This window comes from Hesperophylax consimilis, chromosome 4 (genome assembly GCF_061612785.1).
Source record: "Hesperophylax consimilis isolate HC1 chromosome 4, BYU_Hcon_1.0, whole genome shotgun sequence".
In the NCBI taxonomy this organism is placed as follows: domain Eukaryota; kingdom Metazoa; phylum Arthropoda; class Insecta; order Trichoptera; family Limnephilidae; genus Hesperophylax; species Hesperophylax consimilis.
Genome location: NC_142839.1, coordinates 15,963,953 through 15,984,295, shown reverse-complemented (window position 1 = coordinate 15,984,295; position 20,343 = coordinate 15,963,953). Strand labels below are relative to the sequence as shown.

Sequence of the window (20,343 nt, the reverse complement as noted above, 5' to 3'; positions counted from 1 at the left end):
AGGTTTATAATGAGGTTAAAACTGCATATGGTGATAAAGCTATGAATTGTACGAGTGTGTACAAGTGGTATCGCGAGTTTAAAAACGATTCTCACCTCTTCACCCTCCACCAAAAAGTTTAAAACCACAATTTCAGCCAAGAAAATCGTGGCATCCGTGTTTTGGGACTGTCAAGGCATAATTTTGATTAAATATCTGGCTCAAGTGGAGACCATCAACTCTGCAAGATACTGTGAGACCCTAAAAAAATTGCGGAAGGCGATTCATAACAAGAGGAGAGGCATGCTGACAAAGGGAGTCAGCCTGCTGCACGACAATGCCAGACCACACACGGCCAACGCCACGAAGGAACTGCTTGCTTCGTTTAAATGGGGTATCCTGAACCACCCCGCGCATTCCCTTAACCTAGCAACTTCAGATTATTATCTCTTTACCTCCCTGAAGCTGTACATGGGTGGAAAAAGGTTTTTAACCGACGAGGAGGTAAAGGAGGAGGTGGAAAAGTGGACGAAGGTGTTGGCGGGAAACTACTTCGAGGAAGGCATCAAAAAGTTGATCCCCCACTTCACCACCTGCATTGAGAGGAATGGCGACTATGTCGAAAAATAGCTTACATATGTACTACGGTAACCATGTAATTTTTTTGTTTCAATAAAAAGATTTGTAACCTACAAAAATTCAGTACACTTACTTTCTGGATACGCCTCGTACATACAATAAACAATATTCTTCTATTTCCTGTCCAACAGTTGAAATTGGTAAAATGTCTTCTAAGGCTGAAAACGCATCACAAAATCAAACAAAATATCAATTTATTAAAATATGTATTATTTATTCATGCATAAATATTAAAAATTACAGAACCTATAGATAGTTGGCAGTGCATACCTACATAATTCGTGTTATTACAAAAATAACCAATTTTACCCCTTATGTGCTTAAATAATGCACTTTTTATTAGGCATACAATATTCATGTAACTAAATAATTATGTATAAATTATTTATTTTATAAATACACTAGCTGACGTGTACCCGGCGTTAAATTTTGAGGTTGAGTTCTAGGATAAACATCGACTTTTGTCAACTTTTTATATATAGAATATGCATGTATTATTTATCTAAACCTTCCGGAAGAAATTCTTGATGATAGTGAGAACTCTATCAAAATCTGTTGGGTAGTTTAGAAGAATTAAGAGCACAAACAGAAGGACGCGGATAGCGACATTATTTTATACTATTTAGAGATAAGTACACAATACAAATGGTTTTGAATTGTAAGCATGGTGATACAACAAATATTTATTTATAATCGTTTAAAAAAAATTGATAAAATTTATGAGATTGTTAAAAAAGGAATCAGCAAAAAGTAATTATAAAGCAGGTACATAATTTTAAAAGGATTTCATTAATATGTAGACCTAAAAATTAATATATTATGCATTAGGTGCACTTATCTGATGCCTCAGACTAGTCAGTCGAAAACTAAATTATCAAAATACAAAGGTATACAGAATATTTATGGGTTACGTAAGCTAATACATATTGTAGGCTATTCAATAAAAATGTTAACAATCTTTGGACATTTTTCTTTAACAATTCTGATGTGTTTCGGATCAATTTGATTTCCTTTCAAGCTTAAGGTGTGTAGTTTTGGCAACGCAGGAAAACCTCTCAATGAATCAAAGCAGTTATTATTCAGGTTCAGAGTCTGAAAAAAGGGATTAATTTAGTTTTTTCAATATTTAAATGTTTCATAATATTTCATAATACATAAGATAGCAGTTCAATAATAACTAACTATATTTTTAATAACAATTTACTTTATACATATATCTTTTTAAAAACACCATGATCTATACATATGTATTATTATTTTGATTAAGGTAGAAGTCATGGCACGACCAAGTGAATCAGATACTTGAGTCGGGCCATGTCAAGAATCAGAATAATAGAAAAGTATGTATGTTACGATGTGTGAATGTGAATGAGGCAAGGAGTGTGTGCCAAGACCTAGTTGTTTGACGGTCTGTCCTCTCTGCCTACCCCTGCGGCGAAACGGCGTGATGGTTAATTAGTTAGTTAGTTATTATTTTGAATCACAGACATAAGATAAAAAATAAAAATAAGTGTAATGAATAATATATTTTTTTAAATTTAATACTGATATTACTAATTTCTTGCTAGTATTTTAGTTTTAACAGCTGTTTTGGCATTCAAAGCCATTTCGTAACTGAAATTACTTCTTTATATGATTCTATTTACCCCTGCCCAATTTTACTTTTTATAATGTCTAAAATGATTTATTACCGGTGAAACCGATTTACTTGGTAGTAATATCGATTTTACGATAGTAAATCATCGGTTTAACCGGTAATAAATCATTTTAGACAAATTAAAATTAAAATTGAAATTGGGCAGGGGTAAATAGAATCATAAGTATAGAAATAGAATCATCAATGTGACGTAACCACAGTTTGAAAATGGCTTTGAATGTCGAAACAGCTTTTGCGATAAAAACTTTTATTACTGATCAGTAACCAATTTTTCAGCATCCATCTCCTTCTTAAAAATTTGTTCACATTTTTCTACTGAGTTCGGCAACGCATTGTAAATGTTAGGGACATTGTATCTAAGGTTCTTTGACCGATTTATTTAGATATCTTTGAAATAAATTAAGAATTATTTTTGTTTAATGTCCCCATGTAATTATTCCATATCTTGTTAGGGATTCCGCCAATGATAGATATATTATTCTTAATGTATTTCGTGGAACAAAAAAGTTTGATTTATAAAGTTGTGTGCAAAGTATTTGTATGTGAATATCCAGATACAATATTGAAAGCATGTTTGTCGAGGTGCTTTCATTGTTTCCTATACAATCCTACATCCCTTGATCGATCTAAACAAAATGTTTTTATAGTAAGTCTTTAGAAGACCGTAAAAATTTAAATGCCATCCACCACCCAAGCAATATAAATGTACATATTGTGAGATATACAATAATATATATTTCAGAGTGAAAGATACTCTCAGTATTGCTTCCCCGCTACCTTCAGCTTCACTATATACCCCAATTGGGGATGCCATAATCCCACAAGTTCCATACAGTCAGGAGCAGTTGGGTATTTTTGTGCAGTATTTACATTTCAAAAAAAAGAAGTTTAACCTTACCTGGCAGTTCTGCAAAACATGCATCATCGGCAGGCTCTGGGAAGTTAACTTATGACCACTGAGATCTATTTCAGAACAGGCACTCCAGTACTGCAAGTGATAAAGTGTAGAAAGTTCTACAACTTTGTTTTTCTCCTCTTCCTCAGCAAATTTTCCTTTATTCACTTTCTCATTCTGGCATACATTTCTTTGGAGGAAGTATTCAAGGTGCCATCTTGCACATAAATCTTTGTAGTAATTTGTACGTTTTGAGTCCAAATCGATTAGTTTTTTTAGGATTTGATTGCAACTATCATAGTTTTCGATGTGATCAATGGAGTGTTTGATAATAGCTAATGTGAGATGAGTCCCTGAAAAAATTCAGACATAATGATATTTACTGATTTCTAAACTGAAAATCTCACCAAATTTTAAATATACCTAATATGGAGGTAATTTTTAGCAAAATCATTTTAAAGAGTGTATTTGTGCACACTGTGATAGTGATTCAAATTGGATCCAAACAGTTTTGAACACCCGCCCCTAGTCTCCTCTTACCTCGTAGTAGTCCTAAGATATAGTACACAAGTAAAATTTCTGCTGTACTAACTTAGAATCAGATTCCGTAAAATTTTTAGTTATTCCATCTTCAAAAACAATCATTGCTAAGTGACCAATCTTTGTATACATACTTGCATTACTTTCTAGCGTAAAGCAGTCATATAGCTTTATCTCCTCCTCACATGGAAAGCTCTGATGCAATCAGTGGCGTGTTTCGGTACGCAACACATTGACAACAGGCCATTAGTTAAAAATTGACTGGTTTCTTGATATTAATTAATACCTCCCTAATTGAGAATTACTCATGTTTAATATAATAATATTTGACCTTGTTTATCTCACTTAGTCCGTCATTCCATGGGTCGGTAAGGAATCGACATACACCGAGTGCTGTAAGACCCTGTGCAGAAAAGTCCCACAATGGACTGCGCTGCAGACCTTGTGATGTTTTGAATATCCACGAAAATAAACGATAAATAATAAACGAACGTGCTCAAAAAAATTTTTTGTTTAGACAACGACGGAAGATTTATGGACAGACAGGCCTGGAGTAAACAGATTCCCACGGGGAAGGAGAGACCGGAGAGACAGTCGAGTTTTGAACTTGGGTGCATTGGCAGCCCCGAGAAAGGGATACAAATAAGAAGTGTTGTTTGAAATTACAGTTAATTATTGAATTCAAATGGTATTAGAGAGTATTGCGGAATATTGAATTAAAGTGAAAGATTATTGATCCGGTGTTTGTGTGAAGTGAAAGTGGTTCGACTCAGTGGGAAAAAAATTAATAATAATGACAATAATAATAATTGGATAATTTGTAGAGCGCCGTTTTGTAAAAACCCACCTCAGGGGCGCCAGGTGTTGTGCAATCGCGATTGTGTTATAAAGTTGTGTTGATTTAAACGTGATTTCGTATACAGTTCGAACTAGATTGCTTGTCTTAAAAACATGAAAATAATAAAAATAATGATTGCGTTTTTAAAATAGAGTGAATGTACTTAAAGGCAGGAAGTGTTTAATCGGGCTAAGTTATTGATTTGGCGAGATGGCATTCTATCCACGGAGACCGAAAACCAGAGAATCAAATAGATTATTAACTGTGGGTTCGAATCCTAACAGATTAGGGAGGTACAATTTTATTTACAGGAATATTTAATTACCCTTTTATAAGCGTAGGGAGGAGGTCGAAAATTAAAGTGATTTAGCTATATAGTGTAACCAGGTAAGCTTCACGCTGAGAATGAGAGGTGCCTAACTGGGTGAGTTTTTATATTATTTATTAAATTTCAGAGGACCTTTTTAAAAGACGGATACAACCGAGGTACAGGAACTAAGTTTACGACACCTGCCGCCCAAATAATGTTATCATTAACAGGGATGTGCTAGGCGAACCGTCAATCAGCTGTGAGCGAGAGACGAGTCAACGACCTTTTCATATATAGGCCGAGAGGCGCGGAGTACAGTCAGTCAAAGGGGAAGTTTTGCTAGCGTATGCCGTCCCAAATTGAAAGCGATCGGATGCAACCAGACGGAACGAAATGAAAACTTTTCTTCTGTTATTTGACTTTCTAATTTAATACTTTTCATCTATTATTTGACTTTCTAAGTTACGAATTGGGATGCACAAAAACAAATCTAAAGTCGAAAGAGGGAGATGGTAATCTCCGAAATAAAACTACCAACCGAACAACTTTTCTCAACAGGTATCTTTCGAGAGGTAGGCAGCCTCTTTAAATTAAATGCAAAAAATCAAACCAATTATCCGTTTATACCTTACCTGAGAGGATAGGTATTCAGTAGAAGTTACCCATACCTAATACACGAGGATGCTAGTAACCTCATAAAATAAATACTGGAACCAAATATTAAAATACAGACAGTCCTCATCCCAAATTTGGCATTTCGAGTAGACCTTACATATATCTCACATGATAATTGGCTGAATGGGTAGGCACACAACCTATCGTTAATAAGCAGGCAAAATGTCGACAAGATCGTCGTGTGTTACCTATGTATTGACCTAGAAAGGGATGTAAATCCCCGACGGCGTGGGAGTTACAACGTTTTCTGGAGGTGGCACGTAACTTAGGACCTTGCGTGTCACATTTTCGCGACTAGATTCGTGACAAGGGATGTCATGGTTTTCCCCTTCTACACTCAGTAAAGTAGATTTTCCTGGAGGTGTTTGAGATTGGGGCAATTCTGAAATTGGTGATGAGACCTGGTTTTCTTTATTCTGGCGTGAAGGTTGCCGATTTGGAACAAGGGGAGACCCGGCCGGTTGTGATATCCAGACACGCAGATATCGATCGCCTTGCTCAAATTATCATCCATCAGTTTTGTTTGGTAAGAGGAGGAGTCAATCTTAGCTTGAAAAAAAATTCATTTCCTTTCCTCTCCTTCCCCTCCCAAAATATATACATGGATGGCGCCGACAACTAACACCATAAACTTATCGTATGTATATCACATATATAAAATCTAACACTTTATTATATTCACATTACCCTACGATAGGTAGAATCGAGTAGCTAGTGGGGGGGGAGCAGGCGACTTAGAAGATAAGGTTTATAAAATGGTTTTAAAACACAGCGGTAATGGATTCAACTCACTCTATCTCAAAAGAACCAAGGGATACCACACATACATAAATAACTAGGTTTCTAAACCGAGAAACAAAAAACCAACACAACGTTCGGTGAAGCCTTTTTATACTGAACCGTCACGTGAAATGAGTACGTTCAAGGTCGTACGTCACGTAGACAAACTAGGATGTACACTCTTGAAGGGGTGTGTAATAAAGAAAAGACGGCAGGGAGGACCTTCCCTCCCCGGATATATATATAACCAAAGCCTTATGGAAAAGTTACCTACGGGACTTAAGGAAAATTATCGTAGAAAGAAGAGAAGGAAAAGTTTGAAGTAAAAAGGGCAGATCATTACAACCTTTACCTTACTTTAGCGAACTTTAATTTTCTGAGCAGGGTTTTACAGAGCTCGGTTTATTTCGATTCCTTACTGACAAATGATATGACGGCCTAAGAAGAGATTGACACCTGTACACACACTTTTATTTGAAACATAAAATAAAGTAATACACTCTTACTAATAAACGTGTTTTAAATTGTACACAAATGGTAAACAACCATTAATTTATGGTAAACAGTTGGTTATCATTTGTGTAAAATTTATATGTAGTTGTGTAACGTTTATTAGTAAGGCACATAGTGTTTAATAAATAAAAAATATGTAAAAGTTATTTTAACGTAATATCAAAATACCAATAAATTTTAATGCATACATTTACTATCAGGCTCCAATTCAAGCAGCTGTTCACACGAATCTTTCTGTTTCTCCAACTCTTCAAGAACTTGATCCCCATAGTTGTTTTTAAAATCTATTGGACAAATACCAATATATTCACCATCGTCAGCGGTTCCTGAAGATCTTGTGCAATTAACTCTCATTCCGTTCTCCTGGAGTAATTGAACCTAAAATATAGAATATTAATACATTTGTAAAGTGGTCCAAAGACGATCATTATTATTGTCAATACTTCATCCAGCATCCAAACAACACCCAACACACATTCCCAACTAGCAAATAAATAAATATGCCGTCAAAAGGGCAAAAAAAGTGTAAGAAATCATTAGTGGCTATATAATATATTCGGACATTTTCATTAGTGTGCAACTTTTGCTTGACACTTGTTTGTCACGCCTGTACCCAGTATTGACAATAATATTGACAATTGACATTTATAGTCTCGGGCCGCTTAAAACAATATATTTTGTATTCTCAATCAATAAAAAATTTCAATTCAAATGTGTTAAAGTGAAAATATTCAACAAAATACCTCAATTGAAATATCAGGTTTGGAAAACAATTGGCTAATATTATCATTTTCATGTTCCAAAATCCACAAAACATCTTGTTTCAACCCCGATACTGATTTCCATACTCCTTTAACTACAATATTGTTAACTGTGATGTTGATATCACTAGACAAAGATGGGCTCGGCACGCTTTGGTTAAATGCAATAAATGACTTGGTCGGAGTGATCCTACAAACAGCCAGACGTTTTAATTTTGTCCCACCCCCTGTAAACAAAATAATGTACATATTTAAAGAATTATTAACCTTTAAAATGCAGGCCGTTTCACATATGCGGTACATTTTAACATGTAGAAGGACAGCCGCCGAAGATTCACATATGTGACAGACACAGGCAAATATGTTCAGGCAAACATGCATGTTTTGCCAATAGGCAAGCAGTAAAGCAGGCATTAATCCGTCTGTGAATTGATACTGGCTAGTTTTAGAGGTTATGATGATTTAAGAAGCATTTTAACACATTGTCGTCGGGACACGGCATTTGCCGTTTTTCGCGGACTGTCGGTCAACTGCGGGACACGGCAAATGCCGTTTTTGTCGACTGTTGGTTTTTGGCGGGAAACGGCATTATACGGGTTTATTATCAGCGTGAAATAAAACGCCTTGAAGGGTAATTTGCTACCTGGGTGCTAGGCGTCAGTCTGTCCACGTTATTTGAGATGCCTTGTCCGGATTGGCTAGTGTGCCGCTTGTAAAGGCGTTGCCACAAATCTAGAGCTTTTATGCTATCTCAATGTCCAGTTTAGTTTGAGTCATTTCACGTATTGGACTAATTGTGAAATTATGATGTAATCAAAGCAATTATAACTTATTTTTGATGATCAAATTTTATATATGATTTCTTTGAAAATTTCAATCGAAAATATTATTTGGTTTAGAAATTGTGTCAATTTTAAGAAAGCGATATATTTTTGAGCTAACCGCGAAAAAAACACCCGCTATAGGCTATAGTCTATTGTTTTAACTGCCCGACTACAATGTGTTAATAAAAAATTAAACAGGAATTAAATTTGATTTTTGCCATTGCAACTCAGCTACATTAATTTGAAAACTAGAAGCAATGTATTCGACTGCGTTTCTCAAATATAATAAAATAATTTAAAAACTCACCTAGAAGCCATCTCTGATAGAACCAGGCACTTGTATCATTGGGGTCAGTAAATGCAGCATTGAGTACCAACTCTAATTCATCCCGAAGACGGACTTCTTCAATTGGCCTTACTCCTGAAAGTCATTAAATAAATACAGTATAGTTCCTGCATTCCAGGTGACGGGGAGGGGGACGGGTGGGTGGAAAACAGAAAACTTTAACCATTGAAGAAAAAAGTTTGTCTTCAGCAGCTAGTTTGTCATAATTTCATTCATAGTGCACTCCACCAACTCCAGCAAAACAAATACTATTTACAATTAGTATTCTCGCATATAGCACCATGCTGATTGATTTTTGATATAGTGGGGAACTATATCAAAAAACAAATCGTAAATTAAACCTGCGTAAAAATAAACTGAGGTTGTTTGAAACACCCCGACGACAGTCAATAGTTTATTTTTGCAAAGAAAAAAGAATCACATTCCTCTATCAAAATCTTAGACAAAATGTGTATTATTGGTGATATCTACATAAGTATTTATGAGCTAAACTCGATATTTCAACCAAGCAACTAATATACCTGGCCTTAGTGGAGAGAGTTTGACTATGTAGCATCTACTTTATAAAGATTCTGAAAAATGTCAAATTCTCAAATGTTTTGAAAATCCAGCTGTTCCATTCAGCAAACCAAAAATTTGTTAAACTGAACAGGCTCAGTTTTTAAATGTTCGAATTATAGAGACAATATTGTGCATTGTACATACATAATAATTACATTCCTTTACCGATTTGAAAGAAATAAGGCCTCTTGACTTACTAGTCATGGGCCAGTGTGATAGATTATCTATTTTTTGTATATTTTTATTTCTGTATTTTAATATTACATTTAATTAAAGTAATGACGTATTGCCCATCTCACTAGGTGTGAAACGCCTGTGTTGAGATGGCAATTTACAGAGTGGTTGTTAGCTAGGTTTTTGTTTACACAATATTATGAAAATGACAGATAAAATAAAAATCAGTTATTAGTAAAGGAATTTGGATATTTTAGAATGTTTGCTCTATATCATCAGAAGTAAGGAAAAAATTAGCCTACTTTGGGCAAAAGGATAAGACTATAACACACTTTTAACGGTTTATCTCTTCAGCAGTCAAACCCATCCAAGTACACCCTTGGAGGAAATTCACATATTATTCCTCCATGAGGTACACCTTATTATAATTTTAAGGTAAAATAATTTAAACATAGCACTCGTTTTTTTTGTTTTTCTTTTTTATATTTAATAATGATTTTTTATTTTAAAAAAAAAATTGTTTATTTATAAACAAGTTCCGCTGTATAATTATTATCACGCGTGAAAACTGTTTCGTCTTATGAATGTTTGATAACAGTTTTTATGTATTTTATTTATTAATTATTTTTATGAAATTTTGACTTTATACCTTGGTTTACATTTACTTTATACTTGATTAATTGCCGTCTTCGGAATGTTCTCTAGAGCTACAGGGATCTGGTTATAGGCCCGAACCAGATCGATGATAGAGAAGATTTTGGCACCTCTCAACGACTGCGCAAAATGTTGAATATGACGTACAGGATATCGGTCAGGGATTGTCCTGGCGTTGAGGGACCAGTAGTCCGCGCATGGTCGCCATTGGTCATCTTTCTTAGGCACCATGTATAGAGGTGATGCCCAACAGCTCTCGGAGGGTCGGGCGATTTCTAGTAGGACCATGGTCTCAAATACCTTCTTGGCCAGTTTGAGCTTATCGGAGCGAGGCGGCGGGGTCATTCAGCGACTGGGGGACCAGGGGTAGTTTGAATGTGGTGTAGGGTAGAATGGCGAAATTCCTTAATGGCCTTGATATGTCAGCAACGACGAAGCTCCAGGTGAGATCGCGTCGCAGTCCAAGCTCAAGTGTGAGTGTTAGACTACTGAAGGTGGCGATGGTGCTGCCATTCGCGGCCACCAGCTCATAGACCTGTTTAGAAGGGCATCCCTGGATCAGGCGTCGTGGAAAGACGCGTAGGTCCGCACCTGTGTCCACTAGGTATTGTATACATGAGACCTTGTCTGTGATGAAGAGGCGACTGAATGGGGATGGGCTGCTGGAGCTGGTCGCCATCAGTGAAAGCCTCTGGACGTTTTCCTGCTCAAAATTGCAGGGTTTGGTGCACTCCCGTGCGTTGGTCGCATACTTCCTGTGGTACCAGCATATGCCTCAAAGTCTGGGATTTGTGGTGCGACTGGGAGAGTTAAAACATGCCACAAGGAATCCAGCTCTTGTTTCAGCGGGAGCAATAGTTGCTGCATTTTAGTGAGCAATAGTTGCTGCGTTGAGTGTTTCCTCACTAGTGCTGCAAGTAACTTCGTTGAGGGCAGGTCTGCCGGCGTATTCGTCAATGGAGTCAGCCAAATTGACTACCTTGTCCAGTGGGGTGTCCTGTTGCGTGGCCAGGACCATTTGCATGCTGAAGCATGCAAATGGTCCAAGCAAATCCACAAGGTTTTAATTATCTCATCAGGCACGGCACTGCCCGCAAGAGTTTGTATATGACACGAGAAATTGAGAGGGTTTACGTACTCCGCGCTCCTCATGCTCCAAAGGTCTCCTTATCTTCTGCTCTTGGGTGGAGCTGAGGCGTCGAGTCAGCTCTGTTTTTAAAAGGGCATACGCCACAACCTCGGGGGGGTTAACAATAATGTCCCGAACCTCTTGAGTATATGAGAGATCCAGGGACCCGAAGATGAAACCAAACTTGGTGGCATCTGTCGTCACTCCCGATGAAGCAAAACTCTGCTCTACCATGGCGAACCACAATTCCGGGACATTAAGGCAGAAAGGCGCAACGAGCACCGCTACCCGATTAACCTCTGGCGGCGTAATTGTACTTGGGAGGGACATTTTCGCATTATAACTATAGCACAGTAAAAGTTCCACAACTTTAAGAATGTACGGGAAAAAAATAAAATGATCACGTCGGGGTCACGACTGCTGCGAAGGTTGAAGATGTGTTCAGTGTTGAAAGTAAACCATGCAATATTTTATGATAGATTTATTACAGCAAAAATTATTTAAGTAATCGCAACGCGAAATGAGTAAGTTATTTTGATTAGCACTTAGTAGACTGACTGACTACCTACCCGCTGTCGCTCATCTAAGGTGCCAATTGATTCAAGTTGCACCTAAGAACGTTCCCGAACATTCTAGTTGCTATGGCTACAAACATTGCCAAATAAATATAAGAGCAACGGCCGAAATTTTGAGTGTGATCTATGACGGCCTAGGTACCTTAGCGCTTGGCACTGTGTACTAAGTAGTACTTGACACCGTCCGACTCGACTAGTGGCGTACCACTACAAATATATAAAAGAAAAACGTAAAATTAAAATAGAGTTACAATAAATAAACCTACCATCCTTGTCCGGATACAAAATGGTCAACAATTTACTGCGATAATGCCAGGCTGAATAGTTGGAGAAGTTTTCATGAATTTTTTCAGTGCTGTACTCAAACTCTTTGTCCTCGGGAATTTTGGAACGGATGACCACATGGCGGCGGTAATCCCAACAATGAACTGAAACCATAACAAAAATTGCTAAATATAAAAATTATAACATACGTACATTAGAAAGCAGAGGGTCATTTACTGAATTAATTTTGTTAAAAAGTTACAATCTATCTTACAGGATAAAATCTATTTATCTTATGAATGCCATAATAATATCATGACAAGAATATCCATATTGTATATGTGTCATTATGTTCACCTTAAAAAAGATATTACAACAATGCAACACAAGTCTTAAATACATATTAAATAAAGTATGATATTTATTTATATTATATTTTTTTTTTTTTTTATTCTACAAAAACATACTTTACCTTTATATTATGATATGTTAAATAAAAAAATCAACAACAAAACACTTCAGTTATATCCTTCTCGGCTCAACAAAATATTATTATTAATATTTTTTGTCAGTTGTCTAATACCATCACATAAGTAATAGCAGTGAGTTTGTTATATTTGAGCTTATAGTCATCGATTGAATTTATAGGTGCTACAATAAAAAATACAATGTTTTCATGACAAACTATTTAGTCTGTCTTCAATTTTTAAATCAGCCGCCCAAAATAACAAGTTATTAAAAATGATGAAAACTTTTACAATTTTTTTGTTTGACTTTTCGAATGATATGAATCGACAGCATTTGTGGGCATAAGCAAAAAAATGGTGCATCACTTATTTACAGCCTGATTACAATTTGTTTCATTGACAGTCAATGGCTAAAAAGATGCGAGGTTTGTTTAATTTCAATGAAATACTACCACGCGATTTACTCCAATGCATATATCTCCCTTACTTATAAATGCAGTATAAATATTAAGCGGCGCGTAAAGTTGCAACAATGGAAAATATGATTTATTACTGTGGCGTAGGTTTGGTAAAACCAGCCATAAATAGAACTTTCGGCCGGCTTAACTATACAAACGCTGAAACGGCGCCTAAGAATAAGTAACGAGGACTTTTTAACAGTATGTTATAAGAAAAACATAATAAAGTTGTGGTTCCCTACAAATAATTTTTGAGTCTTTAAAATAGAATGGGTAATTTCTACTTACAATTCCTTTCATCCAGTTTCAAATATGCATTGCAAAGTTTCAGCTCCTTCGTCCAGTCTGGATCCGGTCTCGTGTCTAAAACCCAAACTCTCTGTTGCCACGAACAATACGACTTGGGATTAACTTTTAAACAATGTTCTGTTAGTTGCAGCTCAGAGTCCAGAAGCTTGGAGGACTTTTCTTCATCACCTTGACTGAAAAAACACCAAAAGTTGTCTTTATAGTTGTATCTGTCTTCATCTAAAAGTAATGTAAGTAAAGTAATCCATGCAACTTTAATTTGACTTCACAAAACAAAGGATTCATTTATAACAGAGCTATTTATGTACAAATTTGCCAGTTAGACGTGACAAAACATATTTTTTTTACTGTTACACTGTACTTTTGTTATACTACGCATTAATTGAGGAAAATCATTTTAATTATTTATACTACTTTGTTTAAATAATTATTAAAGCCAATCGTATTAAGGAGGAAATTTTTGAACGTATTAGTATAGTATCACGAGCGTGCGTCAAACTGGTTCGAACTAGTTTGGAACACCCGCCTGCAGTCCCCACTTAATCCGCAACTGCCCAAAGATACTGGGTGAGTAACGACATTTAACAATTATTATATTTATTGATATTTTATTATTGACTTTAACCCCTCAAGCCTCTGGTATATTGACCATAACATTTCTTAAAGACGCTGTCAGAAGGTCGACAAAATTGACAAAGTTGACAAAATAAGCTTTCAAATTTTACTATCAGAAATAAACATAGAATTTTAGAAATATTAAAATTTTTAATGCGAATATAAAAAAGTTTAAAAAATGTCTCATTTTACATTATTTCATCTAAACACTGAACTAAAATTACGGATAATGCAAAAAACACACAATTTATTATGCAAATGTATTCTAAACGTTACTGACACCTCACTTTTTAGTCATTTTATATAAAAAATTCACAAATTTTCATATTTCTTTCGAATATTTTTCTTAAATTGCAGTCGGAACCTTCCGTTTTATGGAGGTGCACATTTTAATTATTCTACAGTTGACATCAAGATTTGAATATAAAGTATAGTGTTTTCTCTTTCTAACACCGTTTAGATCATATTTCTCACTATGACAGTAAGGGAGACAATGATTTCTATGAGAGCTCTTCTGAAAAGTGAACAAATTGCCTCTAGAGGTAAAAGCTGTTTGTTCGGAAAACCGAACAAATTTGCCTGAGTAGTTAAAATAATTATTTTTATCTAGCATACTCAAGTACTTATAGAAGTTGGCTGTTTAAATTTAGACTCGCGACATTATTACAGGTAAATATGCAGTTTTTACTTATCATTTATTGGGTTAACTAAAGTATGCGTATGAGATATACCCTCTGTGCTTTATATTGTATATGTACAATAAAGATATGTTGAATCTGAATTTGAATTTTAATGTGCATTCAAATGTAAAGCGTTAAAAAGTTAAATACTCATTATTTTTAGTCCATCCAGTACACCACTACATGAGCAGGGGTCTCTTTAAAATAATTTAACTGTGCATTCTTTATTTTAACATAGATAAGCTGTCTAAAATTGTTACATAAGTATTTTTTCTGTATTATTACTATTCATCCCTTCAACGTTTTGGTGGAAAACTATATTATGAAGATCTTTTAAAAATAAATAATAACATTACTGAAACGTTGGCTTAAGGAGGAGGAAGCATAACATGGCATTATAACCCAATAATTAATCATAAAAAATAATTAATTATCCACATTTTTTTTTAAATAATTGCAACACTAGCCAGACACAGCAGAATAAAGGGTTGGTTCAGAACATAAATAGAAAAAAATGGAGGTGTGTCATGAACTAATATTAGTACGAAACCGGACGCACAAGTGTTGCCAACATCATATTTACCCTTACTACTGCAAATAGCATATACACAAAGCGTTGCCCCGCCTTTGCATCTACGTACATACAAAAACATAACTTTCATTGGCTCCTCCGCTTTAATAGTCTGTCCAGGTTGGTCATAACTCAGCGACAGTAGTCACGCTTCCATGTCATATCTCCCTTTTTTTCTATTATCTTTGGCGGCAGTTTTCAAACTTTTTAGTAATAAAAAAATTTCACCTCCGCGCAACCACCTGTCGTTTAATGTATTTAATGGTATGCACTTCTTAAAAATATCAAGCTTTACACAAGAGCACTTTTCTTCCATGGTTGTGATAAAAACGAAATATAGAAACAAACTAAAATTGGAAGATGCCCTCATACTGTCTCGAACACAACAAAGGTTCGATAAATTAATAGACGAGCGCACCTTTAATTTGTATTACTTAGGTACAATTTTTTAATTGTCATTGACCTAATTCTTCTGTAAAATGATAACCATGGTTTGCTGTATACATAATATATTTTTCTAATTTAATTTATTGATGTCTCGCGACCCTCACTTTGAAAACCACTGATCTATGATACCGAATGAACGCTGTCATGTTATCCAACATGTACTCGAGATGTATGATTCGAGATGTATGATGTATGATGCACTCGAGATTTGTGTATTTAGGAAGTATGTTTACGAGAGATGGGAAGGCTGACAGAGATATTGAAAGAAGGGTAAATGCAGGTAATTCCGTTAATGGAGGACTGAACACCGTTGGCGCTAACAAAAAATTGTCCAAAGAAGCGAAGTTAGCAGTCCACAATGGAGTGCTGGTACCTACCTTGATGTATAGAAGTGAGGCATAGAACTGGCAAAGAAAGGATGAAAGAAGATTAAATGCTGTTGAAATGAGATCCCTGAGGCGTATGTGTGGTAAAACCATGTTTGATCATGTGAGGAATGTGGAGATCCGCAAAGAGTGCAAGGCTGATGTAAGCGTAATGAGTAAGATTAAGAAAGGGACGCTTAGATGGTTTGGGCATGTAGAGCGAATGAGCGAAGATAGGAGTGTAAGGAGGATATATGATGCAAATGCAAATGGTAGCAGAAGCCGGGGACGCCCGAGAAAGACATGGCACGATCAAGTGAATCAGATACTCGAGTCGGGCCATGTCAAGAGTCAGAATAATAGAAGAGTATGTATGAGACGATGTATGAATGTGAATGAGGCAAGAAGTGTGTGCCAAGAACGAGTTGTTTGGCGGTCCGTCCTCTCTGCCTACCCCTGCGGGGAAACGGCGTGATGCTTAGTTAGTTAGTTCGTTTTTTACTCGAGATGGCGATGGTACACAGTGCATCAATATCATAAAAATTGTACCTGATTAGAAATAATAGGATTTCTCTTCGATAATTCCACACAGTGTAAATATCAGGATTTGCTGACACCAGTTGTCCTGAAACCTCCAATGCTTCTTCATCATACTCTTTATTGGATCTCTGAAAATAATTATACATCAAAATATTTACCAATCAGAAAATGAGTAACTTACAAAAATAATATAATGTATTATGAAAAAAAGTGATAAAAATAATTGATATTATGTGAAGTTAATAAGTATTTTACTCTTACTTTTTTAAAGAGTAATTCCATCCCACTCTTGAAAACTATTACTTTCTTGGCACGTTCCTTTTCCTTTCTAATTTTCTCCTCTTCCGACGTCCGTACTTTCAATCTTCCGTGCTAAATAAACATATTTAATTAATTAGTCAGAAATTTGAATTATGAAAATGCATATTGTCTAACTGTCCCTGTTTCTGTTTTACCCACTAAAGAGATAAACCGATAGACGTGCATTGTGGGCAGTTCTCATTATGTCTAACGAAAGTGTGTACCGAAATTCTCTCTTGTAGAGGGGTCAATGGGGATAGTTCCTGCCAGATATTTCCCATACTTGGAAATGATAATACAAAATCAGTCAAAGCTTCTTTGCCTTTATCAAAATAAATAAATTATTTAGACAGAAAAATAATAAGTGACATTTGCAGAAATCACCAAAAAACCACCGTGCAAATTTTTTTTTTCGCTGTATTTTCAAGGTCGAATTTTGGTGAGATAACAAGACGACAGGCCACCGCTCCACACTATGACTTTGAGCTTACTAGCGACAATGCCCACGAATCGATGCGAAGGGACGAGTCCGACAGAGTCTGTTGACGCATTTCTCAGTGCTCAGGACCTATGGCGCACTTGGGAATATTTCGATGTATCCCTTTAACATCTTGAACGCCAGCGTATTTCCGGATATGTTTAAAAAATCATTTATCTTAACATAACTAGCTATTCTGTTTAAACTATATATGGTAGCTTATCTATACTATTTTTTTTAAATATTTAAACATATTATCTGGTAAGACGGTACAAATTACAAAAATGTTATTTTAATTTATTTTGTGTTTAGAACATCTGATTAGATGCATTACTAATCCATTAGCATTTATGTTTGAGAGATTTTTTGTAGTGGGATATAAGTTAAAAATGTTGGTCTCCTCTAAGGCTTTCAATCCCGGGAATTTTTTTCAAAACCAGGATTACGGTGCTAACAGTTTTCAATCCTGGGATCCCGGTTAAATTAAAATTATTATAAAAAAATTTGAGTTATAACAAACGCTTAATTATATCTTTCATGTATTTATAAACAGATTATGTAACATACATTGTTAACTAAATTGCAATAATATTAAAAATAAAGATGCACAAAAGAAAGAAAAAAAACGAAAATAGGAAAAAATTCATAATACTGATTTTTATACTACCATTTTCTTTAAAAATCATCTCAAGTGTGCCAGACGTATTACAATTAAAAATTCATTAAATATTTTGAGACTTAAAATGCAACCTCACTAAGATCAAAGTGTTCCTTCAGGCCTTAGAAATAAACATATAATTTACAAAATATTAAAATTTTTAAATCAAAGATGAAAAGTTTTAAAAATGGTTCACCTTACGTTTTTTCGTCTAAACACGGAACTAAAATTAGTGCTAGTGAAAAAAAAACTTATTTTATTAGACTAATTTAATATAAACATTACGACTTCACTTTTTTGGCATTTCATACAAAAATAATTTATTTAAAAGTTTCAGAAATTTTTCTTAAATTGCGGTCTTCCTTTGGTTTCATAGAGGTGAACATTTTAATTATTCTGTGGTTAACTTCTATATTAGAATACAAAGCTTGGTGTCTTCTCTTTCTAACACCGTTTAGTTCAATTTCTAACTATGACGGTAAGGGAGACAGCGATTTCTAGATCATACGAGATGTTCCAAAAAGTTAACAAATTGGTTCTACAGGTAATAGTTGTTTTTTCCCAAAACCGAACAAATTAGCCTCAGGAGTTAAGGTTTCATAAATCAGCGATGATCTTAATTTAGTAGCTATTTTCCACATCCCGAAAAAACCTGTACGGATTCCACGCTGACAGGTGGTATTCATTTTAAATTCTTTGCATTTGTGCAAATGCTTTTAGAATTTCAAATTTTCCAGCTCCTTTTTAGTAATATTTCTCTGGTTGTTCATATTTTATTATACTCTGCTCAGTGGTTATCTATTCAGTGGTTTTACATGATAATATCTCAGTATCTATTCAGCGGTTTTACATGATAATCCCTTTTTGGCAAGACCCATTCACAGTCGTGTAGGGGCGCTTTCGTATAGCTATTAAGGCTACACGCATTATATGTTTCGACTGTTTATCTTTTCTTAAAAAAACATTTTAATTAATACATTTCAGTGGGAACGAAGTGTGTTTCTTTGATCTTCTACATTTAGAGTTAATATTATAAGGATATGACGTATTTACATGAGGTCATTGAGAATAACAAATGTTATCTTTCCAACACACACAGGTAAGGAGTTCATAATTCTATTTGAATGCGGTGGTTGGCAAAATCGACATATTTTCTTTTAACTGTAGCAAAGACACTTTCATAAATTAACCACTCACAGTACTTTTATAATAAATTAGAGCTGATAACTATGTAAAAGTTTATAAATATATTTGTACATCCAATAAATAAAAAGGTGTTTACAGAAAGATGAAAATCAAATTTATGAATTTGTAACTATGAGTAATAATAAAAAAATATTGTTATTTGCGTAAAGGTGACGCTATTTACATAAAATAATTTTACATACCATTATGAATGCGTTAAAAGTCAAAGAAACCCCAATTGTTTGCAATTCAGAAAAGGATTGACAATCCGTGACGAAAATTTCGTCTGATCTGTCAAATTCCTTTGACAGTTGATATCAGTGATGGTATGCCCAAAAATTTTATTTCCCTAGATTTTAGACCCAAATTTTCTTAAATTCCCCACTTTATGTTCGTACAATGATTGGTGGCTAGAGACCTTCGGACAAAAATTTCCCCAAAATATTTGAATATTTCGAAATTTTCATAAAATCTTTCAAAATTTCAAAAGAATAGTACTTGTTGAAATACAAAATCGGCAGTAAGTTCAGTCCATATGTTTTTGAAAAATAATCTCAAGGGCGATGTGTTTGGATTGTTAGGTGTTCTATCAGAGTTTTAGTAATTCGGCGCCAGGAGCAGACTGCTCCAACTGCGCCCGCATAGGGCCTGTCCTTCTTGGGCGTAGAGTTTATATAATTTTTTTATGAATTAATTATGGAACAACACAAATTAATTTAATAAAATTTACCTCTGCACGCCGGGATTTTTGAACCCGCCACCTGTGGATTTGTAGTCGAGAATCTTACCTACTCTCGACTACGGAGGCCGTCAAACTTGCGATTCGTAGCGATTTATATTTTCTAGCCTCTCGTTTCGTTCGACTCCGACTCCGACCGAATCACGAACGACCGACCGTCAGTAAAGGCGGCGATACACATGCCTGTAAAATGGAACAGTAGCTTGCATGCATGTTAATGGCATGTACAAGTTACTGGCGCAATGAGAATACACATGCAAGTTAAACTTGCATGCAAATTGCGTCCTTGCATGCCTGTATTTGCAAGACGTATACACATGCCAGTCACTAGACAGTACGTGTCTCAAATCACTCTGAGACTGAGTAGTCTCAAGCTTTTTGGCAATGGAAAACATTCGAAGTGAATTAAATATCATC

At 35.2% G+C, this 20,343-nt stretch overlaps 1 protein-coding gene across 1 annotated transcript; it reads right to left on the bottom strand.

Moving 5' to 3' along the window:
* Window positions 1–844: 844 nt before the first annotated feature.
* Window positions 845–19,484, bottom strand: RabGGTa (Rab geranylgeranyltransferase subunit alpha). The gene is made up of 10 exons (XM_089631265.1): window positions 19,391–19,484; window positions 16,828–16,938; window positions 16,576–16,694; window positions 13,328–13,521; window positions 12,117–12,278; window positions 8,719–8,832; window positions 7,570–7,814; window positions 7,015–7,204; window positions 3,174–3,523; window positions 845–1,710 (listed from the first exon to the last, which is right to left on the bottom strand). Exons 1-10 carry the CDS (start codon window positions 19,391–19,393, stop codon window positions 1,552–1,554), a joined length of 1,647 nt encoding a protein of 548 aa, XP_089487391.1. The 5' UTR covers window positions 19,394–19,484; the 3' UTR covers window positions 845–1,551.
* Between the last annotated feature and the right edge of the window lie 859 nt (window positions 19,485–20,343).